The sequence below is a fragment of the Fusarium odoratissimum genome, assembly GCF_000260195.1.
Source record: "Fusarium odoratissimum NRRL 54006 unplaced genomic scaffold supercont1.46, whole genome shotgun sequence".
Classification (NCBI taxonomy): Eukaryota; Fungi; Ascomycota; class Sordariomycetes; order Hypocreales; family Nectriaceae; genus Fusarium; species Fusarium odoratissimum.
Genome location: NW_022158726.1, coordinates 164,226 through 191,662, shown reverse-complemented (window position 1 = coordinate 191,662; position 27,437 = coordinate 164,226). Strand labels below are relative to the sequence as shown.

The following is a 27,437-nucleotide window of genomic DNA, read 5'->3' as shown; positions in this document are numbered from 1 at the left end:
TACCATCGCTTAAAATATCCTTGTAAATAGTAATTGCCTTCGTAGATACTGTTAACAACCCTTATTGACGTCGTGATGGTTAAGTTTGCTGTGTTATTCCGCGTATAGTGGGCGCGCTGCGGAATGCTAGACGAACCATCTGGTCAACGACAAGACAATGAATGGCAAGCTAGACTAACCCCCCAAGATCCAGATCCCGATCCATTCAAGGGGCGGCAAGAAAAATTAGGACCATTATCCTAAGTGACGAAAAGACTTAGGTAAGTTTAGTGTATTTTAGTAGATCTTCAGACCAGTTAATTTTAGCACCCTATTTTAACGTCAGAAGTTTTTATCACCCCAGGAGGCCATTCAACGTTAATAAGCTCATTAAACCCGCATATCCGAAAAGACTTGGGGTAATTCGTGTGTCACACTCTACATCAGCATTCGCATGCCCAGCCTCTCCCAAACCTATCAGAGACATCGGTGTCCTCCATCCGGAGCTAATGGCCCGGAGAAGTGATATATTCTTCTAGGGTTCAAGACAAGACGAATCAAAAGCAAGGAATTAAGTTACTCGTCTCTGCCATTGGCCGAAGGTTTGAACATCGTCAGTGGCATCAACTGTTGGTGTTGAATAATCCGTCGTTGGTCGTGGAATGGCCGTCACAAAGGGAGTAACCACTACAGTGAAGCTGGTCATTTCGCCGTCATGGTGTTCATATCACAGCTTATATGTATACAGACAGGGAGAGAGCACTTCAAAGAATCGCAAATATTTCTTTATCTATGTAATCATCGCTCTCGATATCTATATTCTAATCGCAACCACCATGTCTTCAATCCGTGCAATTTTGACTCCTCAACTCCGCGCAGCCATCAGACCTCAACACTTCCGCACTTACCAGAAACCTATCCGTTTTCAATTCGCAGCCATGTCCGCCGTCTCAGACGCCATTGTCAAAGACCATCGCGAGCTTAAGGACTACTACAATGAAGTAGTCAACTCTACCGACCACGACCACCAGCAGCGCTTCGGTAATCAATTCGTGTGGGAGCTTGCGCGTCATTCCATCGGCGAAGAGCTCATTGTCTATCCTGCCATGGAGAAGTATATGGGCGATAAAGGAAAACAGTTAGCTGATGAAGATCGTCAAGAGCACCATCAGGTACCTTCACCTCCCCTCCATCACTTCATCACTTTACTGATAGTTTATAGGTCAAGGAGCTACTCAAGGTCTTCCAGAACCTCAAAGCCCAAGATCCTGAATATCTTCCCAAGATCAAAGAAATCTGGGGCTTGCTGGAGAAGCACATTGAAGAGGAAGAGAACCGAGATTTGCCTGCTCTCGAACAGGCGATCAAGTCGCATGACCAAGAGACGGAGAGTTTGGCGACGCAGTTTGCTCGTACGAAGCAGTTTGTGCCGACGAGGAGTCATCCAAGCGCTGGAGAGAATCCGCCTTTTGAGTCGGTTATGGGACTCATGGCGGCACCTATCGATAAGCTTGCTGATATGTTCCGCAAGTTCCCTGATAAGCGTCAGCTGTAAAATGCATTGGCGGCGAATGTCATTAGGCGAAGGATGAACTAAACCAGAATGATTTATTTTTTTATCTTAAGTATCTACTGGAATAACATCAAATGAATGGGAATAATATTGAGACACCTATCATGAGTTGCTCTAGAAGAGTTGTTATCAGTGACGTCACTATCGATAAGGATAAGGCCCAAGAAGCTACCCTGTGACTAAAGGTTAGATACTGATTAATGTGATTTAATGGCGTCTGAGCAGAAGGAAGGCATTTAATTGAATCAGTAAGAAGCGGTAAGCTAATAAAGCTCTCTGCGTTATTAAATTTAACCTATGTGCATTATCAGGTGAGCTTCAAATCATTTCCAGTTCTTGAGAATAAATTTCATAAGCTTCCTGCCAAGTCGTGAGCTAAATCATTGTCCATGTACAGACAATTGGGTAGCAGAATCTTATTTTTAATTAAAATGAATCCACTCAGAAGTGTATGGATTTCCATATCCCGATCTATCGCCTCAATTGAGTCACGACAGCAGGTTCCGAACGCGCTGAGCTATTCTCATCATTTGCTCTTATCTTATCACTCAATCATGACAATGCCGCCTCTAAGCGACAGGGCGTGGGGTTGATAAAGATTTACTCTGGTAGCCCGTCAATTAGCTCTAGCACTCCGTCTATCTGTGTATTAATCGAGAGAGAAGAAGATGATATTAATTTGAGAAAATTCTCAGCAGATGTGACGAGTGCAGTACAAGTATGGTTGATAATTGAAAAATTTGTCAGCAGCTTGAGGCGTAAGTCGCAGCGCTGAAGAGATAAAAAGGATCGAGATCATGGCTCTATCAGGAGCAAATAACTTAGGAACTAAGATATCATTTGTTGTCTTTCAATGCCGACGAAAAGCTGTCAAATTTGTCACGAATTGCTTCTCCACGCTGTTCATTCCAGGCCGTTATCGCTCACCACCAAAGCTAAAAGGGTAGCGCAGGGTTAATCCGATGCGGGGTCGGCCATCGCCCCAAACTTTTACGTATCACCAAATCTCAACCCCACGATAATAAATAAAGCACCACTAACCTCATCTTATCCCTTTCTCTTTACTCACTCTCTCGAACACATCCAAAATGACTCCCTCACTACAAGACGCCAAAATTACCTTCCTAGGCGGTGGCAACATGGCCGCCGCCATTATCGGCGGCCTCCTCGCCAAAAACATCTCCAAATCCAACATCTACGTCTCCGAGCCGTGGGACGTGAACCGCAACAAGATGGCCGACCTAGGCGTCAAAACCACCGCGGACAACAAAGAAGCCGCCGCTGATGCTGACGTCGTCATCCTCGCTGTGAAGCCGCAGGTCGCAAAGGGTGTTTGCGAGGAGCTCAGCTCTGCTTGGGCTAAGAGGGATAGTCTGCCTGTTGTTATTTCTATCGCGGCTGGTATTACGCTGGAGAGCCTTGCGCGGTGGTTCAAGGGCGATGCGGGTAAGGCGCCGCATATTGTGCGTGTTATGCCGAATACGCCTGCGCTTGTTGGGGAGGGTGCGAGTGGGCTCTATGCGGCGGATGATGTTACCAAGGAGGAGAAGGAGTTGACGTCTGCGCTTTTGGGGAGTGTGAGCAAGGCTACTGAGTGGGTTGATAAGGAGGAGCTTCTTGACGTCGTCACTGGTATCTCCGGTAAGTTCATCATCACATCCTACAAAAGCAACATCGCTAATATGTCTAGGCTCTGGCCCTGCTTATTTCTTCGCTTTCGTCGAGCATCTCATCTCCAGCGGTATCGGTCTCGGTCTCTCTGAGGAGCAGGCTACTCGCCTCGCTACACAGACCTGCCTTGGTGCCGGAAAGATGCTCGTCGAGTCCTCCGATGAGCCCTCTCAGCTGCGAAAGAACGTCACCAGCCCTAACGGTACTACCCACGCTGCTCTTGTCAGCTTTGAGAGCTCTGGTCTGAAGGGGATTGTGGATAAGGCTGTCAAGGCTGCTGCCGACCGCGCCAAGGAGCTTGGAAAGAACTAAATAGCTGCGTTGATCATGGAAATGACACACAATTCATAGAGAAATAAAAGCAAAACTGTTAACAAAGGATATCTGAACTTGAACTGTATATTGTAGTTTGTGCTTTGGTATTTAAGGTAAGATCTGGTGACCTTTCAAGAGGGGATGGGCTTGTGTGATCATGTTAGCTCAAATACACCTAAGTACTATAGAGCCACACTATTCTGGACGGTAATCATTCACCCAGTTCGGGTACTATTACTCATAGAGATCCTGAAGAAAGTTCCTGAGACTCGCTCTTCTCTCGGGCAAAAGCTCGAACGAGTAAACATTAAAGAATTGACTGCTTAAAGCTTGAGTTGATTGGGATTCCTTCCAGTGTATTGGCTCGATGCATCTCATTTAAATTCAGACAAGTAAGCCTTATCGATATCTCGGCCAGATAGATCAAAGCATCTCGTTTAAATATTACCCATAAGCTTTAGCTATTAATCAAGCAAGCGGGGTAGTGTTCAGTCTGCGGAGGTCTCGCTTATGATAACTAATCGGCCCGTAAGAGTGTTAGTAAGATATGAAACAAACATGGTTGCCGTTAACCCGGCCGTTGTATGCCCAATAATTTAGTTCGATATCTTATGGGTCCTCTACCTAACAGGTCATCGTCCTACATGATGCTCCCGCTAGAATGCACAGACGTACCATGCACACTTGCGAGATGATCCCATCGCAACCCCATGGGGAACGTGCAGATCAGGTTAGTCTCGAACTCTGACCTGCATCCCAGACGAGTCTTGCAAGATTACCCTAGGGGCTTGCGCCCGTTATTCTGTATACATACTAATCACGCATCCACCCGTCGCAGCTCTCCCCTCTCCATTTTTCGGTTACCCCATAGGACCAATCTTTTGCTAATGTAATAGCTTATCGCGACGATGTCAGTCCCTGGGGCATGGCTCTCGAGCCCAGCGCGACTCGCCCTCGAAGCTTGGTATAATCTAATAATGATCGGAATGATTATCTTCTGTTTCTTTCTTATCATGGTTGTTCTTGCTCTGCTCCTTTTTATCGCTAAAGAGGCGAGGCTATGATACTAGGCCTGCTGACCCTGCAACAGACCTGTAACACTGTTCTGATGATTTACGCGTAATCGTGCGACACTCGTTTCCTGTGGCTGCCTATTCAACACTATCATCCATGCTACTTCTCCAATACAGACCGCGGAATCCAAAGATATCCGGCAGGGTGAAGGAGTGGTTCCAGCATGAAGTGCATTTAGTGTGATGGATGCTAGCTACATATACACCAAAGGTTGCACCATAGCCTGCTGCCTATACTGAGGTCTAAAGTTTACGCTCAGAATTGTAGCATGATTCTATTCCTGTTTAATTGAGATGGGCGCGCGGAGTTGAGTGCGGCTCCGCGATAGGGCGGGTCATATTTCTCTGGCACACCATATTCACACATTCGCTCCTATTTCTGCTTTCGACCAAAATAAAAGGAGGTTCGATTAGCAGCAATGGTACAGTGGGGGGTTGGCCGCTTGAGGCTGGCCCTTGAGGCTCAGGGGGGCTCAAGTCTAGTCGAATCAGGATTGTGTTAGGATCATATCATAGTTTCACAAGAATCTCTTACTTAATATTATCCTAATCTTTGCTCACAGTTAAGCGAAGAGCTTTCTGTCTTACATGCGCGCCAGCCTCCGATTTCTTTGGGGGTGTCCCTAATAAGCACCTTTGGCTTGTGTGCTTGACGGAATACCTTGATTGTGTGTAATTTCACTGAGCCAAATCGATCTGGGTTTAGATTCGTCACTAAATATTTGTCTATGTGATTATACGGACAGACTGTCACTAAATCGTCCGGAGGTGGTAATGCATGCCCACACAAGTATTTCCAATTTGCGCGACGCGATACGAAGTGAGGAATCTCTAAGCTAGAGAAGAAATCTATTTGAATGAATGGAACACTCACCCTACAAGAGACGAAGACGAAACCAACACATTCGAACAACCACCAGTACCGCCAACTTTCCATCCTCAAAACCTGCCCGCCTGTCATTTAGAATGTGGATTACATGCGAAAAGACTTGGCTGCTGTTGTCCCCCCGAACATCTTCTAAATCTGAGACACAACCACTGTTCCCACAAAGGGCCAGCTCCAGCTCACCAGATTCCAGATTCCAGATTCCAGATTCCAAAACTAGTGACATCTTCCACCGAGTTCCCCTCAATTGCCAACTTCCTCTACATCTGCGTTCTTCTCATCCTTCATACTGTGGCCCTGTCGATCTTCCCAAGAGGAGGACGGGACCCAGTGAACCGACTTACGAGCGACACTTACTTCTTCATAGAGCTGATCAACTTGCTCCAAAGTGAGCCCCTTTGTCTCATAGATGAAGAACCAAACAAATGCAATGCATAGGAAACAGCAGCCGAACCACACAAAAAAGATCTTGGACTGCAAGTTTGCATTTCCATCGCCATAATTGACCATAAACGGGGTGGAATAAGCCAGAGCCCAGTTGAGTAGCCAGTTTGTAGCGGTCGTGATGCTGAGGGATTTGGCTCGTGTCTTAAGTGGGAAGATCTCTCCGGTCACCACCCAAACGAGGGGACCCCAAGTAGCTGCAAAGATGGAGATGTAAATGCAAACAAAGGCCACAGCCGCTCGCTGCCCGCCGAGGTTCTTGATAAAAATCTCGCCGTTATCGTACTGCCCGGTAGACAGAGTGCCACAGACAGCGACAATCAGTTGAGAGATAGACATGCCAATTGCACCCCACAGCAACATGGGCCGGCGTCCCCATTTATCGATTGCATACATTCCGGGCACCGTCGATGCAACATTGATAGCTGAAGTGATCATTGAGATGACAAAGCCACTAGACACACCCGAGTTTTGAAAGTATTTGGTGCCGTAATAAAACTAGAAGATTGTCAGTGGGCTTGAAGCTTCTTAGAAGTAACTTTCACTGAACTTACGATGAAGTTGATGCCTAAGGAAACAGTCAGAAATGTTCAAGAAACGTCAGGAGTTGCCTGAGGCTGTGGGAGAGATGGAATAGCGCGTGTTGTGCTCACCTGTAAGCTGCTGTAGCGCCTGAACGCCCATACCCGTGAGTTGCCTCTTGAGCATGGGAGGCTTAAAGCATTGGAGATATGAGGACTGCCCAAGACTCATCTCGAACTCATGGTTTGCTACAACCTCATTGAGTTCATTTGCGACTTCTGGGGAATCAGCAGGCAATCTTCGAAGGCGGCTGAGAGCCTTTGCCGCCTTGTCCATCTGGCTCTTCTTTACAAGGAAGCGTGGAGTTTCTGGAAGAAACAGCAATCCGCTAAAGAGGATAAGAGACCAAGCGAGTTGGAGCGCGATGGGGATTCGATAGGAGCCTGAATCATCCCGTTTCGCAGTCGCGTTGTTTACGACGGCGGCGAGAAGAAGGCCGATGGTGATGGCCCACTGGTAGGAGCCAACGATGGCACCACGGATCCATTTGGGTGCTGTTTCAGACTGATACAGAGGAACTTGAGGAGAGTTAGCCGCTGTACCACATGGCTAAACATAGTGCATACTAGTAGCAGAGATAAGACCAACACCGAAGCCAGCAAAGAAGCGGCCTGCCAGAAACAACGGAATGTCAGTCGCGATAGTGTGCAAAACAACTCCAAGGTTGAAGACCCAAGTCGAGATCATCAAACCAGGGCGGCGACCAAGCCAATCAGACAAGAGAGGCGAGGCGAGGGCACCGAAAAAAGTGCCTGCAGAGAGAATAGACACGATGGCTGATTCTTGAGACGAAGTGACGTTGGGGTTTCCATCAGCATCAACGTGACCTGTGCTGAATTCACGCTGCCAGTAAGGCATGGCCAGGATACCGCTAATGGTGCCAGTATCATAGCTATAGAACAGGTCAGTCACCTTGGGCTTGTCGAGAGAGGGAGGAGGTGGCAAACCCAAAGAGAACACCACCAAAGGCAACGAAGAAGCCGACGGCGATGGCAGGCCACGCTTTGCCAGGTTCATCTTGGGGCCTTGGAAGAGACACTTTGCCGATAAGTCCCATCGTCAAAGTGATGAAGTGTACCGAACTACTGCTGAGATAGAAGATAAAATAGTCAAGAAGAGGATGTTTGGCCGCTGTGAGTAGAGGAATTCCTGTTGTAAAGATGATCTGGGTTGTGGAAACAACCACCCTCTTATAGATTCTTCACAGTTTTGAGATTTATCTTATCTTTGGCCGAATTCTGGAGATCGCGCCTATGGAGAAGCTGGAGCCTGTATTGGTGACTTTGCCAATCTTTTTGATTGCATCTGGCTTTAGGAAAGACTAAGACGAGTCGGCGACGTTCTTCTCACATGTCTGCCAAGCCATTCATTGGGATCCACTGTGATTGAACTTCACTCAAGCTGGTGTTGATAAGCTTTGAGAAGCATCGCCACAAATCCCGGAGATATCGAAGCACGACGGCGCCGAATAGAGCCAATCATCTCTCGCACCACTAAGTAGTTCATCCGTTGGTTCAAAGATTCTACAAATGAGCCAGGATTATGCGTGACTTCGACATGGATAAGCAGCTGCTACAGCGAAGTCGGGCGATTTTGACCCTAGAATGTTTCTAGAATACGTCGGCCAAGCCGGGGCTAACTTGAGCGATCAAGTCTCCGTCATCTGCATCTCTGCCCGCAACAATGCAACTGTAACCGAACTTGGAACTGGGGATAGCATCATGTTGGGTGCGGGGTTGGGCTGTTGGCTGTTGGAGCTGAGCTATCGTGCGGAATTCTTTGCTTGGCCATCGCTTATAAATTCCCATAGATCGACAGACATTAGGCCATTTTGGGTTTAGACAAGAGCTATTTTACCTTCCCTATACGGAGTAGATGAGGAGTCTAAGTGATGAGAGAAGGCTGGTAGGAGTAGGGTAGCTACCTGCAGCGTCCCCCTCACGGAAGTGGATTTGCTTCCTTGCAACCCCCCCGCACAATCAAGTTATTCCCAATGGGGGTTAACACGCCGTTCAAAAACAAGCTTGATCGACACAATTTCGAATGTCGCCTTATCCCTACCAGTGATTGTCCAGGGGTGTCATTTGTCGCGCCGGCAAGAAGGCACGATGTAACACTGGTCCTTGCAAGTGGACTCCTCTGACGCCTAGAGGTGTCATCCCAACTTCCATTCACCTTCCAGAAACCCGCTGGCAGACACATCGCTTACTAGCGTCTGCATTGATTCCAGTCGAAGCGCTGCGTTGCATTGCGAGAGCATTACCCTAGTACCATGACGGCTCCCAAGTCGGCTAGTCCACATATGGTATTTTGAGAGTCCCATGCATTCCGTAATCCGTACTTCCTTAGACGATAGCCTCAGCCTAGACAAGGTTAACTGTCTGAGTTCAAGCCTGTTCTGTCCTTCCATGCATATTCCATTTCCACTATCGAGCCTGACATCCTTGCGTGCTGATCGTCATTTCCCGTTTGGCCTGACCTATTGTATTGGAGAACATAACACATGGAGCTCCCACAATGGATTGCTGGCCCGGAGTTGTTGCCCATGTCCGTGTTTGTTTAGACTCGGCCAATGCACTAAGCGCATGGTCAAGGCTCAACGGGCGACTCTGAGTGATGAATCTCGATGCTTGAGCAAGCAGTTGATCCGTGCTTCACCTCGTTTGCGAGAATTGTCAAAGCTCTGTCAGAATTATGGCATGTTAAAAACGACCAGGTTGTGAGGGGATTCAGGTCCGGCAAGGATCATCTTCCGTGGATCTTACCCCCACTTCGAATCATCCGATAATACCGTATGAATGGCTTTGGCTCTACGTACCACCCGCCATATCCCCGACCGTGCATGCGTGGAACGTCTTGTGCTGTGCTTCTAGACTAGCTCTAGCTCATTAGACCCTAGTCACTGTTCTCGGCATGCCTTCTCCACAACTCTATCAGTCAGGAAGTTGGTTTTGGCCGATGTACTCCAGACTCATACGCACATTCGGTTCAGGCCATGGCGCCAGAGTGATAGTATTCCGAGGTTGCGACTTGCGAGCTTTGCACTTGAGGTACGAAGGCTTCCATGTAACTGCACTTAATGAAGGAATGATCAGGGCAAGTCCAGCAGTTGCCTAGATCTGATTCTCTCTGTCCCTCTCCTCTACTTCCCCCTCAAGTTATCATGATCTACTCGGCTCTTCTCTCATTAACCGCCACCTTGGTCGCTGAAGCTTCGCTCCCTGAATTCAAGAATTGTCATTCCAAGAGTTATCTAGACCCTGAAAACCCCGGTTTCGATACTGGCGATCTCAAAAGCTGGAAGGTTATTAGTGGCACTGCGTTCAGCAAGGACTCTATCTCTAGTAATGCATCCTACCGGGATAGTCCCTTTTACTAAGATGGCAAAAGACTTCTTCTCGGCACCAAGCAGGCTGGTAAGAAAGCCGTTGGCGAACTCAGTCAAGCACCTTCAGAGCCAGCTCTGCCCTGAGTTTTCTGATTGGATGAGGCTATGACCTTGATTACCTCTACGTTGCTCTTATATGCGACTTAGACGGAAAGCCCCTTCTAAAGCAGATAGCCACTAATAATAAGGCTCTCGTTTATATCACCTAGGATATAAGTAAGTGGCAGGGTCAGAAGGTGCATATCCTCATCTACAATAGCAGCACAGCAAAGTCCTGGGGCCACATCAACATCGATGATATACATGTTGGCTGCCATGTTCTTGGGGACGGCAAAGGCCTCTCGTTTAACATCCTCGGTTAGGCAAACCAAGTCCCTCAGAGCTACTCCGCTTGCTCCTCCTACGCCGCCGACTCCATCAGACCCCAGTACCACTGATCGACGACCCCGCAGGTTTAGCTGGGTTCCATGGGGCTCATCACCTCTTTAGTCAATATAACCCAGAGGCTCTGCTGTGGGGTCCGATACGTTGGGTATACGCTAAGAGCACTGATGCGGTTTACTGGCGCGAATAGCCGGTTACTTTATATCCTGCTAAAGTGAGTAATCTGAGTGATGACTCTGGTTGCTTTCCTGGGAGTGGAGTTATTGATAAGAAGAAGAATGAGCTGCGGCTTATCTTGACTGATTATATTAACCTCGCTTATGATTGTGGTGCGGTCCGGGAGAGTGTTATTATGGCAATAAGCAAAGATGGAAAGAAGTTTGATCTTGCCAAAGAACCGGTCGTCTCGGGCCTTCCTAAGGGAGAAGATCCATTCTTACGAGACCTCAAGGTTTTCCGTGATCCGACGGATAACACAGTGGAAGATGGCTGTTGGCGCCACGAACGGTGAAAATGGCCAAGTCCAGCTGTACGAATCCGACGACCTCGATTCCTGGTCTTTGATGCGGGCCCTTCTACCTATGCTATGCAGTGGTACCAGGACGAAGCAGGTCATGATCTAGCCATTACCTGGATGGCGAACTGGCCTAGTCCCAAGTGGCCAAGCCGCGTGAACGGATGGGCTGGGCAGCAGTCAATCACCCGCGAGATGTTCACCTGCAAGGATGGTGGTTCGGGTCAACATCCGATTCTACAGCTGAAGACCCTTGCATCTGGCCGGACCAAGAAGATTAGAACGGCAAAGGTTACTCGGAAGGGTCTCCATATTAATAGTTCCAACAAGTGGACATCTTCCTTCATAAGTCTGTGCTTGAGATTTTCGCTAGCGATGGGACGGTGTTTTCGGCTACTATCTTTCCAAGGTATCAGGAATCGCAGGACATTAGCCTAGCCTAGTCGCGAGTGGTGGTGCTTTGGCAGTGAAGTCAATTGCGCTTAGGCCACTCGGCTCCAGCTGGTGCTGATTGACCCAGTTCCGGGCTGTTGGGAAAGGGGTGGCGTGGTTTTGTTTGACCCTTGTACATCTGAGTACCATAAGCAGAAACAATGCCGCTTTGAATGGGCTCTCTCATACAAGTAATGTCGCGAAACATGTGCAACGAATGGCGTGGCGCTACTCGATTTTGATTTGATTCGTCGCGTGCGATGTGATGAGGTGTGACGAATGCTTACTGTTCTCCTCGGCTAGTTTAGTCTTCCCAGGTTGGCCGTTGACTCGTGGACCTGCCACCCGGAAACTACAAAGAAGAAACCAAGAGTACGTACCCCCCCCACTCCGTCGTCGTAGCGTTGCATTGAGTAACCCCGCGACAATGGACAAGCTAGCTAGATGCACCATGCACCGGTGGCGTGGGGATGAGCAAATTAGTGGCCTGCTAAGGCCCTAGGCCTGCACCTCGACGAACCCATCAGAGACTAGTGGTTCAGCAAAGGCGGGGTAAAGGTCCTGTTGATCTCTATTAATACTGTCTCGTCTCCACCCTGAGCTATTCTCTCGTTTCTTATCGCTCGGTTACCCACAGAACCACTCTCTTGTTCATCCATGCTTTAGCCTGCTGTGTCACAATGTCAGTTCCCGGGGCATGGCCCTCGAGCCCGGCGAAACTCACCTTGGAAGCTTGGTCGCAAGGCTGTATGATTGGGGCTTTGATCATCATGATTGGTATCACCTTAGCTAATATGCGGCGCGGCGTCTTGTTACATAAACTTATCTTGATCGAGGTGAGCATCTTTATCGGTATCGCATTAATAAATAACCATCTCACAAATCTTATAAGCTCCTTCTGGCGATGCCAAATGGATTCTTTACCTTTTTCGACCCTCCGGCCTGGGGATGGTATCTTTCCTCGACTGTTATTTTCCTCATCATCTCATGGAATCTGCATAACGTCATCGCCTGGATGAAGAACAAGCCCTTCCTTTCAAAGCGAAATAATGCTTTATATATTGGCACTATTGTACTAGTCCAACCCTACTGGGTCCTCGAGATCTATGCCAACTTCATCTACTTTAACACTCCTGATAATCATCTTTTCGCCTCAACCCGACCGCTTGAGGCCGTCTGCCGGTACGCATCACTACTAAGAAATACTTAGCAATTTAACTGATATATATTAGCGATCCTTGGTGGATCTTTACGGCCATCAACCTTTTCTGGAATATAATATACCGTTATGAGTTCAGGCCTCTAGAAATTATCCGCATATCCCCCCGTTTCGGTCTTTTACTATTGAGCATGTCTCTCAGTATCATCTTCATCATTGTCGATCTTCTCTCCGTCACCCCTGTTATCCCGATTGGCTATATCAATCCATTTTGGAAATTTGCATTTATCTTCAAATGCTTCACCGATACGATCATTCTAGACGACTTCAAAACCGCACTAGATAAGCTAAGTCGGTACAAAATGGATCAGAACTATCCGCTTCCTTTTAGCAGACCTAGCAGTCGGATACAGAACCAGATGCCAAGGCCAAGCGTGGAAATCTTCCATGATAGCTGCTGTCCTGAAAGCTTGGGCGTGACAGTTGAGCATTTGGAAGAGGCCGACGATTCTATAATTCCTGCTCCGGCACGAGTAATGAGGAACCCCAATGCTGGGATTTTAGGCAAAACGCCTTCATAACGCCCCAGGATCACCTATGGTAGCGGAATCACGCTCAACCTCGCTAGAAAGTTTAGCAGAAATGCCATTGCCTTCATTCTCTGACCGAAATCCATGTGGTGATATGAGCCACGCTGCCGGGGATAATGAGATATGTGTAGTCTCGACCAATGAGCTGTACTGTGTGAACAATGGTTAAGATCATTCAAGGCGGATTGTGCACCAGATTCGTTATACCAGGGAAGAAGCGCCAATGCGAGTTCAAATGTAGCATTTGAAGGCAACTTGAGTGGACTGCGAAATGATGAGAACGAGCTGTAAACGAAACAAAGCCTGGTCTCGAATATTAGCCTGAAGATGTCTAGGAAATCAACTCCAGCTCTGACTCGGATGTCTTGGATACAGAAAGCGAGCTCGACACTGATTACAACAAACTCACCGGTGCTTTTTTGGAATCAGATGTCTACTCAGCCAAGCGTTTCTTGGAGAGGAACTGGGGATATACATGCGATTGCAAAGGAGGGCGAGAAGAAAACGAAGCAGAACACGCCAACTGGTGTGAACAGCAAAGATATCGTCTACTGGATATGACCGAGCAATGGCGGAAAATTGCGGTACCAGATTCAATTGTTTACGCATCCCCCCTCATACTGAGGTAATAAAAACGACCCTGCTCAGCTAGATTGGTACTCGATCTTGAGCGGTGGAGATAACCGTCTAGAATTAGATAACCAAGTATCCCAGAGAAGCACCCCTGATATTCAACCTACCTGGGATTCGGATTGCATAATTTCCTGGGATTTCCGCCAAATTTTCCTGGTCAGGTCTTTGGTAGTAAATGGAGGTCCAGGGCGTACAGAAGCTGGTCACTGCAACAAACACGAGCATAGCAGTGAGAAGAAGCCGAGAATCCGGTGATGTAAGAAGCTTCTTAACTTTACTAGGAGCGGCTGAGACATGGCCGAAATTATGGCGTGCAAAGCGCCCTACACTCTGTCGAACCCGTTTGGTAGTGCAGGAAGCTGGACCCATGGTCGCTATCAACTAAGGAAGGTCTATCATGTATTGTGCGGGGAATGAGGGATTTAAGAAGTAGATGAAGCAATTTGTATGGTCAAGAATCATTTGATCAAATTGCGTGCCAATAATATTGATCAGTGCGCCTCCGACGTAACCTCAATTCGTGCCCATTCAGTGGATGGAACGTAGACCTGGATATCCTAACTTTTAAACGCAAAGGAGGCCAAGGGATATTTGACCCACTCCTGCATGTCATATTAGGATATTATGGGGCACGGAACAGCTTATCTATATTCACAGCAGGTGTTAGCAAGGATGAATACGGGTATACAGAATCTGGCCCACAAAACCATGAATGGGGCGCTGTATGGTTCTGCTTCTGACGCCAACAGATACGGACATACTCCACAGATGCGTATCTGATAGCGTGGGCGGTCATCCCATACCACACGCCGGCACACCTGGTCGCCGATGTATTCCTCAATGGCTGTTTCCCCTGAAACCAACGGCCTTGTCCTTCTGGGGCCGCCTTGAGCATGGAACCGGATGACAATGGCATCGCCTCATTGCCTATAAGGATTTTTCCCTTATTGATGGATGGTTGCGACCTTATCTTGCTAGAGGGGGTTCCCTTCACAACTCTTAGATGTGGATGACCTTGGCAATAATGTTCAACTCGCCATCAAGCTCGATCATTGTATAAAGCCCGTGTAATCGTACCCAACGATGCCATTATTTATATTGTTGGAAGTCAAGGGTGTTAGAGGAGGGCTTTTCGGTGAGGCGAGAGGCGATTACGGCGGATCACAAAAATCGTACCGCGAGTTGCAGAGCACTAAACGAATATCGTCACGTTAATATAATCGATAACGATGAAATAATGTAGTAATAGATAACTCTATTGCCCCAGCAATGCCAGATTGTTCGTGGTACTAGTTGTAAAGTGCTTTAAGTATGAAACTGAAAAGCCTCATACCGAGCGAAATACTTCGGCATCTGTGCATCTGAGAAAGAGATAGCCCTGCGGAATCCCGAAAAGCCGCCTGACTGGAGATAGCTTTACATTACTCGCCACACACTTGAGGGATGAGAAGCCTAATATCACGACTTGTTCAACAGTCCGTCGAGGACGAAAGCACTGATTCGTATCCACCTTTTCTTGCCGCCCTGCCCCTCCTCACCTTCCCTTTTATTTGACTAGACCGCAGGAAGATATGGAGCGAATGGTTTCTATGCATCCAAGTGAGCGGCACGACCACCCCAGTCTTTACTCTACCATTTTCCGCGGCGCTGTCGGGAGGTATTGTACGAACAACTAGTAAATACTCTCACACGCCGCGTAGCTAAACGACACCAACGTCAAACTTCCTGTATCCGACACAACCCGAACGCCGTTGGCCCCTTGATTCGGATAAATCAACCCCGATAACACTGCTACACCGTCGTTCACGAACACCTCCACCGAATTCCAATCCACGTATATAACCAGCTTGACCGTACTCCCTCCTGAAGGATACGGCGCTGTGCGCACGGTATCGTACGCCTGCTTCGGACCCGCCGCCATGGAATCCGTCGCGGAACCGTCGGAGTCTCTGACCAGAAAAGCCTGGGAATGCAGGAAGTCGTAACCGACAGTCGTGCTGAAAGTCCCGTCGGATTTGATGACAAAGCGGACCTCGTTGCCCTTGTCGCCGTCATTCTTGGAGATCGTGGCGCGGATGATGTACGCACCTTCCTCCAGTTCGCTGGGGAGGGATGCAGACGCAGGATCCTTTGTGATGGTCTTCTCGCTCACGGACTTGGAAGATGCGACAATGTCTTCATACCCTCCTATTGGGATGCTGACCAAGGTGGGAGAACCGTTGATAGTCTTGAGCTTGACCTCCCGGACCAAACTGTCCTGGCCAGCGAAATCCGCGTAATAAGGCAGCGAAGCTGCGTATTCCCAGTTATTCATCCAGCCAATGGCATAGCGGCTGCCGTATCTGTCATTAGGATTTTCCCAGCTGACCGTGGCGTAGAAGTCAGGCCCGTCGTCCATCCATTGCGGAAAGCTGTTTGTGGCTGTGAAGCCATTACCGTCCCATTCTCCGGTCCAATATGCGGTACCCGTCGTCCTATTGTAGCGGTAGCCGTTAGCGCCTAACGTGAGAATCCAGGTGCGCTTTGTGCTGTCTCCGTCTAGGTCGATCTGATATAGATCTGGGCATTCGAGGATGCCCAGGTCTACACCGGCGTTCTCAGGCTTAAACTCGGAAATATACGCCCAGGTCTTAAGATCTATAGAGGTGTAGAAACCAATCTTGCTACCCTCTGCGAGAGACATAACCCAATGCCCCGCTTTGCCATCCCAGAAGATCTTGGGATCTCGAAATGCAGGTTTTGCACCTGGGCTTGGGTTTGGCATCACGGGATTGCCTTCATAAGGGATAAAGCTGTACCCATCGTCGATGGAATAGAAAAGAGATTGCTGTTGCACCCCATCTGCCATCTGTGTAACAACGGCCACGACGGCATTTCGGCCAAAGCCAGCCGTGTTGTTTGTGTCGACCACGGAGCTGCCGGTTTCGATGTCACCAAGGACGATGCCATTGGGAGGGTTTGGTTTGTATTTCTCAATCACTACGCCCCGGCGAGTCCAGTGCACCATGTCGGTGCTCGTGATGTGGTACCATTCCGTCCCCCCTGAACCGGGGTTTGAGCTATCGAAGTTGGAGTTGTATAGGTAGTAGAGATGCCATTCGTCCCCCAGGAAGAATGGACGTTGGGGATCATTCATCCATTTCTTTTCGGGCGTGATGTGATAGCTGGGTCGAGTCTTGGTGGCAGCAAGTGGTACTGCACTGGCATACAAGGTGAACAACAGCAATGAAAAAAGACGGATCGCCAGCGTCTGCGGGACGAGTGTGAGAAATCCCAGCATGGTAACGATGAATGTATAGGCCTTCAGAGTGTCATGCTACCTGGCAAGCAAATAACGTTCAGATCTTCTCATTGTTCATACTTATATATAGGCTGTTCACATAAGAAATGAGTAATCTGACTGAGGGCCTATTCGACGTCAGTCTCCACGAGCCAACGTAGTATACCCCCGCCAAATCAGATTGAGTCCCGGCATATGACTGGTAGGGCATAACACCAATGAGCGGCCGTCGTATGGCCACAACAAATAGCGAAATCCCGATTCCTTCCATGCGATAAGGCGCCTAAAGGTGACTTTTACCAAGCAATACCATATTAAAGCCTGCGCACGCGTGGTACAGTAGTACTTCAGCCTTAATGATCCGGGGTCGCCGCCCAGCTAGGTGCAGCTGCTGGAACCCGCGAAAACTACGAAAGGGTTGCGGAGATGCGGGGAAGTGATAGAAGAGGAAAGAATGCGGGGGATTAATATACCGGGAGAGGGTGTGGGAAAGTGATACAGGAGAGAAAAGGAAATGCAGTAAATCCTGTGCGCCTGGTTACTACGAAGGCCTAGGAAAACTCTCACTCCTTATTGTTCGGACCATTTGGGCAGGTGATAAGACTCAATCTCATCGCACCTATCGGACAGGTGTTTCGCGCTGCTCAAACCGGCGAACGTAAGTTAGGAAGAGCCCCGTCGGTGTCGTCATCTGTTGAGTGTATGACTTGTACATACATACTTCAGGCTGGCGCGGGGCCGCCCGTCGGGTGGAAAGGTTTGGCTGCCACGCTAGTAGCTAGGTGCAGTAGTTGGGGTCTCGCGCATTTCTGGAAAGCCGCTAGAAGGTTTAACAGTACTTCTCGAAGCCCCCTACAGCCCCCCCGAGACGCTAGAATGGCTAGAAGCGAACGGATTGCCGTGGACCCTTTTCGCGTCATACTCACCTTCCTCATGCCCGAGCATCGAAAGAAGGAGATTTCTTAGTCTCTCATAGACCGCTAATTCCCATTCCTCACTCCCATCAGTGAGACAGCGTATAATATCGTATTCCTGACTCATATCAATGCCTTAGGGCGACAAACACTGGGTACAAGGCCATACTTGACTGATTCACATGGCGGTGCGCACCTATCGTCACTAAATACACTAGCCTAGCCGACCTGGTCTCATCAACAAGGGAAGAGGAGATACCATCGTCGTGGTCTTTCTTCCCAACTCCGCATCAATTCAACATAAATGCCTCATATGAGTCTTGTCAACTATAGAGCGCTTGCGCGATCAGAAACAAGTGTACTAACTGAACCAATAAGATCGAAGTGATCATGGCTACATATCAAAGCGACATGAACCGAAAGTGGCATGGACCTTGGGTGAGAGCCCACAACCCTTGTGATCTGAAAACGGAAGGTAAAATACGGTTACCAGGGCCCGCATTATCCACAGATTTCGCCCGACTATCAAGCCACCTAGACTCAGTCGAGAAGATTACTGAAGCTTTCTACAGAGGCGCCAGGGCTTCTGGATATCTGCCAGTGTGGGTACATCTTACCATCCAATTTCGACCAAGGTGCTCTTCCATCTTGGTACGCAGCTACATCTGTAATGAGTTCAAATTTAATCGCGCATCGTCCGAACCCATGAAAGAGCCACCAATTACCATCGATCAAGATGGCATCGGCCCTTGCTTCGATACGATCAGGCCACAACAGCTAACGGACAACACTAAGTCCTTCACGTCCTAGGGTGAGACCAAAAATCAGTGTGATCCGCCACTTCGATCTCCCAAGACCTAATGAGAAATGTATAAATCTTCCATGATTTCTTCGCCATTCCACTGTACAAGAGTCAATTCAGCGCAGTCAGTCAAAGATGCAACCTAAACTCTCCCTTCTTTTTCCTTGCTTGCTGGCAACCGCCAGTGCGACATCCTACACCGAGGACTATCGTCCTCAATATCACTTCACCCCAGCCAAGAACTGGATGAATGACCCCAATGGCCTCATCTATCATAAAGGGAAGTATCATATGTACTTTCAGTACAACCCCACAGGCGACGTCTGGGGAAATATTTCCTGGGGCCACGCAGTCAGCGACGATCTGATGCGCTGGAAAGAGCTACCTGTCGCCCTCAACGCCTTCAATTCTCCAGCAGGATCGTTAAATGAACTGTATTACTCCGGAAGTGCCGTCTCCGATGACGCCTTGACTTCAGGTCTTGGAGATGGCAAGAGACCTCCTCTGGTGGCCGTCTATACATCGCATTATACATCAGATATGACCCTACCGAGCAATAAATCCGTCCGCACCGGCCAGGAATCTCAATCAATCGCCTTCAGCACAGACAATGGCCTTTCTTGGACTGAATATCCTGACAACCCAGTCATCCTAGAGCCTCCCAGCCAATATGCCGACGAATATCTCAACTTCCGCGACCCATTCGTCTTTTGGTACGGGCCAAGTAAGCACTGGGTCATGACCGTCTCACTGCCCAAACTTCATAAACTGCTTATCTATACTTCCAAAAACCTGACGGCCTGGGAACATGTCAGTGAATTTGGCCCTGTCAATGCAGTTGGTGGCCAGTGGGAATGTCCCAGCTTGTTTCAGCTTCCTGTGGATGGTAAAAAATCCAGAACCAAGTGGGTGATGGTAATCGGACTCAATCCTGGCGGCCCGGCACATGCCGGTGGATCAGGAACCCAGTACGTGGTCGGCACTTTTGATGGAACAACATTCACAGCAGATGCCAATAATATTTACGATACGTCTGCTCCAGAAGACAGTGTGGTGTTTGAAGATTGGAATGAAACCAGCTTCGCCGAATCAAGCTGGAAACCAACTGATGACTTCGTCGAACAACAGCCTAGCAACGGCCAGGTGCTTACGTTGTGGCAAAAGGGCGACGAAACTGTTGGATCTCTTAGCTCCAAGAAGTTTACTGTCTCCAAGAAATACATTGCCTTCAAGATCGGCTGTTGCAACAATCCGTACAATCCAGAGACGTATGGAACGACAAAGGATCAAGAGACTGCCATCAACCTGATTGTGGATGGACAAGTGGTTCGATCGACCACTGGCGTCAACGGAGGCGATGTCATATGGGCGAGCTGGAACGTCGCCAGCCTCATTGGCAAGACTGCATATATCGAACTTGTCGATCGTGCCACGGGAGGTTGGGGCCATCTTGACGTAGGCGAAATTGTCTTCACAGACAAATCACTCCCGCCACAAGCTAACTGGGTGGACTACGGTCCTGATTACTACGCCGCCGCCACCTACAATGGACTGTCCAATTACGAGCGTGTGGCCGTCGCCTGGATGAACGATTGGGCCTACGCAGTGGACATTCCCACCTCCCCATGGCGAAGCGCGATGAGCATTCCCCGGGTCTTGACACTTGAGACCGTCGACGGGAGGGCGCGCCTGATACAGAAGCCACACCCTAACCTGCAAACTTTAGAGGGCAGGAGGATGTTGTATAAGAACCAATGGCATTCGACTCGCACGGGCAATTTGACTCTCCCAGTGTCTGGGAAGGCCTTGGATATAACCTTGACCTTTGCTGCTGGCGCAGAGTCCAAAATGCTGGGCCTGAACGTGCGAACGGACGGCAGAACATACGGCACCGCTATCGGCTATGACTTTGATACCAATGAGATGTTCGTTAATCGCGAATCTTCTGGTGATTCTTCTTTCAGCGCCTCGTTCCCAGGCGTATACTACGCTCCGCTGCCTATCAGGGATGGAAAGGTTAAACTACGCATTCTGCTAGATTGGTCATCGGTTGAGGTGTTTGGTGGGCATGGCGAGGAGACGATAACATCACAAATCTTTCCTTCGGATTCAAGCACGGGTGTGTCACTGTTTTCTGTCGGCGTTTTGAAGGATGTGAAGATAGAGGTGCACTCGGTATCGTCTGCGTGGAGAGGATCGTATTAGTAGTAAGCGTTGAAGAGGGTATATGCAATGGGAGCAGACTAGAAGAATAGTGGCACGTAACTCCTTCCGTGGCCATCAATACTAGACAATTCGGAAGATCAGACTTCATATGTACATGCGATTCATCTTAAATGTTCTTGCTACGGGCACCTCTATCCTTCCCAATACTCCAACACTTCACCACATCTCGCTCCCTGATTCATACTGTGCAGAACATAAGGGCGGTCCATGAACATTTTTTAACCCTTCAAGTCTCTTGACGGTAATCCAAGAACGGCATCAAGCACTTAAGGTAGTACAACAATAGCTACAACCTAGAAGCGAAGCACTTTTGTCTTCATTTCTATTTGTTTGGTCGCTATGTTCTTTTACCACTTTGATCGAAGACGGAGCCTCGCTTTGAGGCTCGTGCGCGCCGGCAATGCTGGGCAGAAGGCGGTCTCGATGACGGCGACCTAGCCGCCGACAGCTTCCTTAAGCTTATGCGGCGCCTGCGCATAGTACTGTTACAAGGCCTGGTTATATTGCAGCCTCGCTACCCGCCGCTACCCTTCTTCGCCTACGCCCCTTTTACCGGGCCCGAATTGGATGAGTTCGCCATCGTCGACGAGTTCAAACAGCGCCGCCGGCGAGGCCAGCGCCAGATACAGGTATAGGGTACAGGTAGGGACCGCTTTGCCCGATGACGCAGGCCCGGGGCCAGGACCAAGGCCGATTCGGAGCCAGGACCATGGTCATCGGGGGCGCCGGACTCGGCTAGGGAGGAGGCGGACCGCCCCCCGTTGACAGTAAGCCGGTTGTCAAGTAGGAACTTTATATATTTCCATGGTGATATCTAGCCTGTATGTATCAATCTACTTAGAGGTCATATTTGTAATGATTAAAGAGCCGCAGGATCAGTGCATTACTATCTCGTAGTCCTTACAATGAAGCCTAGCCCCCCTTATCCCTCCCAGGCACTGCATATAAAAATATCTCGGCGCCCGGTATCCTATAGGTCGCTGGTCTTGAACCAAACGCACCGCCAGAGCGTAGCAGTCCCCCAGCCCCGGAATGGCCTCGATTGGGCTACAAAACATTGAGTTATTCGCCTATGCTAGCTCTCAAGCCCAAATACAGTCAGCAATCCTTAGTCTGCAGTTATTCACATGCATAGAGTGTTTGGTTTTCGTTAAGTACATGCTTATGTGAGAAGCCACAAGTCGGTGACGTCGCACAAATGCTACATCTGGGAGAAACCCAGACCCGCTTGCCTATGTATGTTTGGTTTCGGATACGCAGGCTTGGTTTCGGCCGGCTATCAGGACACGGAACTCTTTACTCGATCTAGTTACGAGTTCGTAGGTGGAGTCGAGCATGGATAGATGTTATGGCAGTGCAATACTTCAGCTGCAGCACAACAATTTTTCTCGCCGATATGCTGACGGCCATCTCTAGTTGTCATACCCTGGACAGAGAACATCTGGTATCAGCTTCGATTTTCTACGGCCATACGATGCACATTCTTCAGGGTAGAGCTTTAGGACAATGATTTTCTATAAGATGGTCGAGGCTTCCCCAAAAGAATATGTCTACAGGAGCAGAGACTTCAAACTCATCGAACATCGACTCTTCCTATGCGCACAGTTAACCTCAGATATCTTACTAGGTGTTTCTTCAATTACATATCCAAATAATGGCTCGCTATATTGATGGCTTCACTCACCACTGGTGGAACGACTTTCAAGGCGATGCAGACTGTTTTCCAGATCAGAACCCGTGGGAGATCGTTGAGAAAGGAGCAATGATAGTATGGGTTATAGAAACTAGTTAATGTCATATACCGACACAACATTTGTTGGCGATCTGCTGCACCCCCTTCAGCAGTCCATCATACCTACTTGGAGGTAAAACCGTTGTGATGAACAATTGTAGGCTCGCCCTCGAGGCTGTCAGTCTTCATCTTGCCCTCCAGAACATCTTCTCCCTTCTCTCTATGGGAGACCGAACCAAACAAGACATCGATTTCTTCGAGAGGAACACCCTTTGTCTCTGGAAGAAAGCTAAAGCAGAGATAATATGTGAGCCAAAGATGATAAAGAGACAGATGGGGATATGACTTACAAGAAGACACCGACGAGCAAAAGTGCGTTAACCCCAACGAAGAAGAAGAATGTGTAGAAACCACAATTCTTCAAGAATGTGGGGAAAAACTGGTTGAGGATGGTCGAAGCCACAGATTGTGACTGGGCGCCAATGGCGACACCGTGAGCTCGCACATCTGTCGAGAAGATTTCTGAGGTGTAAACCCAGACTGTAGCTCCCCAAGATGGCTTGTAGAAGAAGATAAAAAGGAAGAACATGGCGGCCACAGCCACGCCCATGCCGTAAGGCCGGGTTCCATCCGCACTCTCCGGGACCTTCATTCCAAGGATGGCGACAACCAGGAGTGAGATACACATACCGGCTGCACCAACCATGAGGATGCAGCGTCGGCCCACTCGGTCAACGAGGAGGGTGCAGCTAAGGGTAAAGATGATAGAGCAGGTTCCTGACAAAGCGTTGATGAGGGCGATCGTCTCGGTACTCTTGAAGACAGACTTGTAGATCAGGGTGGTGTAGGCATTGAGAGAAGAGCTACCGGAGATCTGCTGGCCGACATTGATGAAGATAACCACAAGGGTGCGACGGAGAAGAGAGGGCTCTCGAACCAAAGTCCAGTCTAGCAAGAGAGAATTAAGTTAGATCAAAGTCAGGTTCACTATAACAATTTCCAGGCAGCAGCAAAGTAGGGTGTCAACGTACAAGGTGCCCACCACTTGTCCCAGTGCTTGGTGGTCGACTTCTCGTAAGCGACAGCCGTCACAATATCGGCCACCTCCTCGTCGATCTGATCGTTCCGGACGCGGGTCAGCGCAGAGCGAGCATCCTCAACACGATCATTCTCGACCAGCCATCGCGGTGACTCTGGACAGAAGAAGATAGAAACGATAATAAAGACGGGGATGGGGATCTGGACAAACAGCGGAATGCGCCATTGCCAGATACCCATGTCAAGCGTGGTCCTCTGGGCTCCGTATGCTGCCCAGTACACTATAAAAGCACCGATAGTATACCAGACTACACCCATCCGTCAGCAGAGTATTTGATACAACAGGAAGAAACGGGGTAGAACGTACGCTGCCAAAGGGAAAGCATGATTCCACGAATCTTGGCGGGGGCAATTTCGGCGATGTAAGTCGGACCATTGTTCATGCTGATACCTTTACCCAGGCCCATGAGCACTCGACCGGCGATAAAGCACACAATGTTTGGCGCAAAGGTCTGAATCATGACCGATATCAGGACAATGGAGGTGCCAATCTGAATCGGGATCTTGCGGCCAAACTTCTTGGAGATGGTGGGGGAAATCAAGAGTCCAGAGACAATGGCACCTACGTGGTAGGCTGTATAGTTGTTAGCCCTGAAAGAGACAGAGCAGTACAGAGAGAGGAGAGCCGTCCTCGCGGTTCCGCCATGATGGACAAACCTGTGTTGATACCGCCCAGAATATTTGGCTGAATTGCATCGTCTCCGGGTTTTTTGAAGTGGTTGATGAAGGTTTCGAAACCCTGAATCGAATTAAACGTCGATGCGTCGTATCCTGCAAGAGCCTGTTGTAGTAGATTGTTAGTGATATTGGCTCATGCTCGCATGATCGAGAGGCGAGATGTGACTCACCATGACCATGGCTGCGGCCGTGGCGGCAAACCATGCCGTTCGTTCCTGGGGGGTCATGTTGGTGGTATGAGGGCTCTCCTTGTTGTCTCAGATGCTGGGTCAAGATCGATGAGATGAGGCATATGAAGACTGGCATCAAGATAAGACAGCCAGAGGTGGCCTAGATAGATATATCGCGGGCAAACCAATGGCCAGATATAAGCTTCAGTTCTCCGCAAAACAGACAATAACCGACTCTCCATTGTCGATCCGGGGTAATCCTCAGAGCAGGAGAAACGGCACCCCACATTCCCCGCGTTTCAGTTTAGCAATAGGCCGTGTGGCCAATTCCAATGTTCCATTGTTCAAACAGGTCAGGCTCTGGCTGTCTCGGTTCTCGGTTGCCTACCGTGGCTTTTGCCATCTATTTGCCGTGATTCCCGGTGTTCGCCAAGGGGATTAGGAATGTCTCGGCCCGGTTTGGCGGCAACTTGCCGGTATGGTTGGCTTGGCAATTTCGGGCATTAGTATGAGGTGGGGCAAAATCGATCCACATCTCATGGTGCTAAAGTGGGCTTGGGGTCATTGTTCATGAACAAGATGGCGTACCCATACAGTACCTGAGTACATACACATAGTCCACCATTGCGGTCGGGATTATGTACCAGGTGGATCTTTTTAGAATCCGTAGCGTTACGCAAGTCAAAGAAATCCGATACGTAAATTGCATCATAGCACTCACCGACTGCCTTGCTTCTGTACCGCATTATCTATCATACGCGGATATGGTCTGGTGACGCTAGGCTTAGCTATTGAACAGGGGGGGCAGCAGGACTATACAATATGACTTCAACGCGCTGCAAACTCGAGGTCGGGACCTATCAGTTCATGTTTCCGACACAACTAATCAAGCCACAATCATGCGTCTTACCGCTCTCTATGCCGTCATTACCGTCGCCGTCGACCGACTTGGAGCTCTAGCTGAAGGGCTGCCCGTAGTCATCAACGTCCCAAGGGTTGCTTCTGACGACGCCGCTTCATTGGACCCATCGCCTGTATCTTTCTCGTACGCCACCAACTCAACAAATCTATCTAGATTGATATTCAGAAAATTGAATTAACTCAACGCTAGGTTGCCTTTTGCTGGGCTGCCGGGTTACTTTCCTGGTATACCTCTTACTCTGAAATGTCTTGGCACTTTCAAGGATGTGAGCAGCAAATGGCCTCCTATTCGTATAGGAGGAACTTCTGAGTAAATATGGCGGTGTGAACCCTGGCTGGCTGACGGCTGCTGACGACTCATTCAGGGACTATGCCACTTTCGACCCCAATCTGGCTGTTCCTAATGTGATCACGGGAACCGCGCCCACAGGTCAAGGTATCAGCACCTATGGACCTTTGCTTATGCAGCTTGTTGCAGATTACCAAGGGCCAATTGTTTGGGGTGAGCCTACGACTTTCTCTTCGTTATATCTCGAGATGTTGACCACTTTATTTTATTAAAAGGCCTCAATCGAGGTGGCAACAACATCACCAACACCATCGCAGCTGCCAAGGCTGCAGTCAAGCAATTGCCGTCCTTGTATGCGTTGGAGCTTGGTAACGAACCTGTAAGTCCTTTATGCAATTTATCATATCAAAGTTGATGTAAAGACCTAATCTAGCAGTAGGACGGTAAGATGACACCCACGATCGATATACGACAATGTGAAGTAGAGTCTTTGGCCGGTAATTGACCATTTTGTTCATCTTGTCAGTTTTCGGGGCTATCAAACAGCCAATTGCTTCGACTGTAAACGAATGGACGCCGGAAACAGACGCAGAGTCCGAATCCGAATGGCAAGCGGCCATTGGTCAAGCAATCAACCGCAATAGTATCTTCCAAGCGGCCAGCTACTACCAGAACCCTACCCTAGAATGGTCAGCGGCCAACTATTTCAAATACGCCAATGCTTCCGCGGATACGTATATCAGAGTCTTCTCTCATCACAACTATCCACAGTCTGCTATTTCCTCCCAGGAAGATCCGCCCAATGCCGATGCCCTGATGAGCCACATCAATGTCACCAAGAATGTCGGTCTTTACAAAGACGACGTCAAAGCAGCTCAAGCCAGGGGATTTGATTATGTTTTCGGCGAGACCAATTCTGGTATGCTGCATACTCAGAGCAGTCCCCTATGAATTGTAATAGTCGCTAACGTGAGCGAACTCTTAGTCTCCGGCAATGGAAGCCCTGGACAAGGTGAAACGTTTGCAACCGGTCTGTGGGTCCTCGACTATGCTTTACAGGCCGCCAGTATCGGTATCAAGCGTCTCTACTTCCACCAAGGTACGGCAGGCAAGTCTTACTACGTTTGGTTCAACGAAAAAGGTGTCCTGTCACCTTTCTATGGCGGTTACGTCGCCGCTCAGGCCATGGCCGGGGGATCTCGAATTCAAGCGCTCGACGGTGGAAGCACAAACTACGCTGGCTACTCCATCCACGGTTCCAACGGCAAGGTCAAGAAACTCGTGTTAATCAACACCGACTTTTTCAACGGGAACGGTACTCGCTCAACTCAAAAGTTCGTGCTCAAGAACCTGTCAAGCAAACGGGTGAGCGCCATGCGCCTAACAGCAAAGAGCTCTCTTTCTCGACAGGACGATGGAGAAGCGCCCACATTTGCCGGAATCTCGGTCGACGATAGTACTTGTCAACCCTCGGGAAAGACTGCGGTTGAGACGGTAGATGTCACGGGAGGCAGCGCCTCATTCAACTTGGCCGCGTCAGAGGCTCTATTGATCACCCTGTAGGTAATCGACTGATTAGGTGCGTTAAACTGAATGAATACGAAGGAAGAATGCAAGATTATTCATGTATGCTCAAGGGTTGAGTTAAATTGTTTTCGCTTCATATTTAGTATATGTTGGATACGCAGCTATACGATGAGGTGA

The 27,437-nt window shown here is 49.0% G+C and overlaps 9 protein-coding genes across 10 annotated transcripts; 6 read left to right on the top strand and 3 right to left on the bottom strand.

Annotated features, from left to right (window-relative positions):
• Window positions 1–815: 815 nt before the first annotated feature.
• FOIG_15021 (uncharacterized protein) lies at window positions 816–1,534 on the top strand (the record flags this gene model as incomplete). The annotated part of the gene is made up of 2 exons (XM_031216340.1): window positions 816–1,151; window positions 1,202–1,534. 2 exons carry the CDS (start codon window positions 816–818, stop codon window positions 1,532–1,534), a joined length of 669 nt encoding a protein of 222 aa, XP_031054022.1.
• Window positions 1,535–2,525: 991 nt separating this feature from the next.
• On the top strand, window positions 2,526–3,613 carry FOIG_15020 (pyrroline-5-carboxylate reductase). Its single transcript, XM_031216339.1, has 2 exons — window positions 2,526–3,193; window positions 3,243–3,613. The coding sequence occupies exons 1-2, from the start codon at window positions 2,641–2,643 to the stop codon at window positions 3,533–3,535; spliced, it is 846 nt and encodes a 281-aa protein (XP_031054021.1). The 5' UTR covers window positions 2,526–2,640; the 3' UTR covers window positions 3,536–3,613.
• Window positions 3,614–5,525: 1,912 nt separating this feature from the next.
• Window positions 5,526–7,742, bottom strand: FOIG_15019 (uncharacterized protein). Its single transcript, XM_031216338.1, has 5 exons — window positions 7,471–7,742; window positions 7,090–7,415; window positions 6,595–7,041; window positions 6,496–6,509; window positions 5,526–6,439 (listed from the first exon to the last, which is right to left on the bottom strand). Exons 1-5 carry the CDS (start codon window positions 7,578–7,580, stop codon window positions 5,741–5,743), a joined length of 1,596 nt encoding a protein of 531 aa, XP_031054020.1. The 5' UTR covers window positions 7,581–7,742; the 3' UTR covers window positions 5,526–5,740.
• Window positions 7,743–10,663: 2,921 nt separating this feature from the next.
• On the top strand, window positions 10,664–10,918 carry FOIG_15018 (uncharacterized protein; the record flags this gene model as incomplete). The annotated part of the gene is made up of 1 exon (XM_031216337.1): window positions 10,664–10,918. One exon carries the CDS (start codon window positions 10,664–10,666, stop codon window positions 10,916–10,918), a length of 255 nt encoding a protein of 84 aa, XP_031054019.1.
• Window positions 10,919–11,852: 934 nt separating this feature from the next.
• On the top strand, window positions 11,853–14,122 carry FOIG_15017 (uncharacterized protein). 2 transcript variants are annotated; one of them, XM_031216336.1, is made up of 4 exons: window positions 11,853–12,077; window positions 12,134–12,423; window positions 12,474–13,784; window positions 13,805–14,122. In XM_031216336.1, the coding sequence occupies exons 1-3, from the start codon at window positions 11,922–11,924 to the stop codon at window positions 12,979–12,981; spliced, it is 954 nt and encodes a 317-aa protein (XP_031054018.1). In that variant the 5' UTR covers window positions 11,853–11,921; the 3' UTR covers window positions 12,982–13,784; window positions 13,805–14,122. The 2 variants fall into 2 exon arrangements, with proteins under 2 accessions (XP_031054018.1, XP_031054017.1); XM_031216335.1 differs by having other exon boundaries at window positions 12,474–14,122.
• Window positions 14,123–15,295: 1,173 nt separating this feature from the next.
• Window positions 15,296–16,903, bottom strand: FOIG_15016 (uncharacterized protein; the record flags this gene model as incomplete). Its single annotated transcript, XM_031216334.1, has 1 exon — window positions 15,296–16,903. One exon carries the CDS (start codon window positions 16,901–16,903, stop codon window positions 15,296–15,298), a length of 1,608 nt encoding a protein of 535 aa, XP_031054016.1.
• Window positions 16,904–18,754: 1,851 nt separating this feature from the next.
• Window positions 18,755–20,928, top strand: FOIG_15015 (uncharacterized protein; the record flags this gene model as incomplete). Its single annotated transcript, XM_031216333.1, has 1 exon — window positions 18,755–20,928. One exon carries the CDS (start codon window positions 18,755–18,757, stop codon window positions 20,822–20,824), a length of 2,070 nt encoding a protein of 689 aa, XP_031054015.1. The 3' UTR covers window positions 20,825–20,928.
• Window positions 20,929–22,491: 1,563 nt separating this feature from the next.
• On the bottom strand, window positions 22,492–24,947 carry FOIG_15014 (uncharacterized protein). The gene is made up of 6 exons (XM_031216332.1): window positions 24,524–24,947; window positions 24,333–24,456; window positions 23,983–24,249; window positions 23,609–23,923; window positions 22,928–23,525; window positions 22,492–22,866 (listed from the first exon to the last, which is right to left on the bottom strand). Exons 1-6 carry the CDS (start codon window positions 24,578–24,580, stop codon window positions 22,701–22,703), a joined length of 1,527 nt encoding a protein of 508 aa, XP_031054014.1. The 5' UTR covers window positions 24,581–24,947; the 3' UTR covers window positions 22,492–22,700.
• A 475-nt stretch (window positions 24,948–25,422) lies between these two features.
• FOIG_15013 (uncharacterized protein) lies at window positions 25,423–27,296 on the top strand (the record flags this gene model as incomplete). Its single annotated transcript, XM_031216331.1, has 6 exons — window positions 25,423–25,568; window positions 25,635–25,754; window positions 25,810–25,946; window positions 26,009–26,116; window positions 26,260–26,652; window positions 26,719–27,296. The coding sequence occupies 6 exons, from the start codon at window positions 25,423–25,425 to the stop codon at window positions 27,294–27,296; spliced, it is 1,482 nt and encodes a 493-aa protein (XP_031054013.1).
• Window positions 27,297–27,437: the final 141 nt, after the last annotated feature.

Coding starts and splice junctions, on each gene's coding strand:
- FOIG_15014 (XM_031216332.1), bottom strand. CDS start 24,580: ATGACCCCCCAGGAACGAACGGCATGGTTTGCCGCCACGGCCGCAGCC. Junction 24,250..24,332: donor TCTGGGCGGTATCAACACAG/GTTTGTCCATCA, acceptor ACAACTATACAG/CCTACCACGTAGGTGCCATT. Junction 23,526..23,608: donor GGACAAGTGGTGGGCACCTT/GTACGTTGACAC, acceptor CTCTCTTGCTAG/ACTGGACTTTGGTTCGAGAG.
- FOIG_15017 (XM_031216336.1), top strand. CDS start 11,922: ATGTCAGTTCCCGGGGCATGGCCCTCGAGCCCGGCGAAACTCACCTTG. Junction 12,078..12,133: donor ATAAACTTATCTTGATCGAG/GTGAGCATCTTT, acceptor AAATCTTATAAG/CTCCTTCTGGCGATGCCAAA. Junction 12,424..12,473: donor CCGCTTGAGGCCGTCTGCCG/GTACGCATCACT, acceptor GATATATATTAG/CGATCCTTGGTGGATCTTTA.
- FOIG_15019 (XM_031216338.1), bottom strand. CDS start 7,580: ATGGGACTTATCGGCAAAGTGTCTCTTCCAAGGCCCCAAGATGAACCT. Junction 7,416..7,470: donor TTTGGTGGTGTTCTCTTTGG/GTTTGCCACCTC, acceptor CCTGTTCTATAG/CTATGATACTGGCACCATTA. Junction 7,042..7,089: donor TGGTCTTATCTCTGCTACTA/GTATGCACTATG, acceptor ACTCTCCTCAAG/TTCCTCTGTATCAGTCTGAA.
- FOIG_15020 (XM_031216339.1), top strand. CDS start 2,641: ATGACTCCCTCACTACAAGACGCCAAAATTACCTTCCTAGGCGGTGGC. Junction 3,194..3,242: donor CGTCGTCACTGGTATCTCCG/GTAAGTTCATCA, acceptor TAATATGTCTAG/GCTCTGGCCCTGCTTATTTC.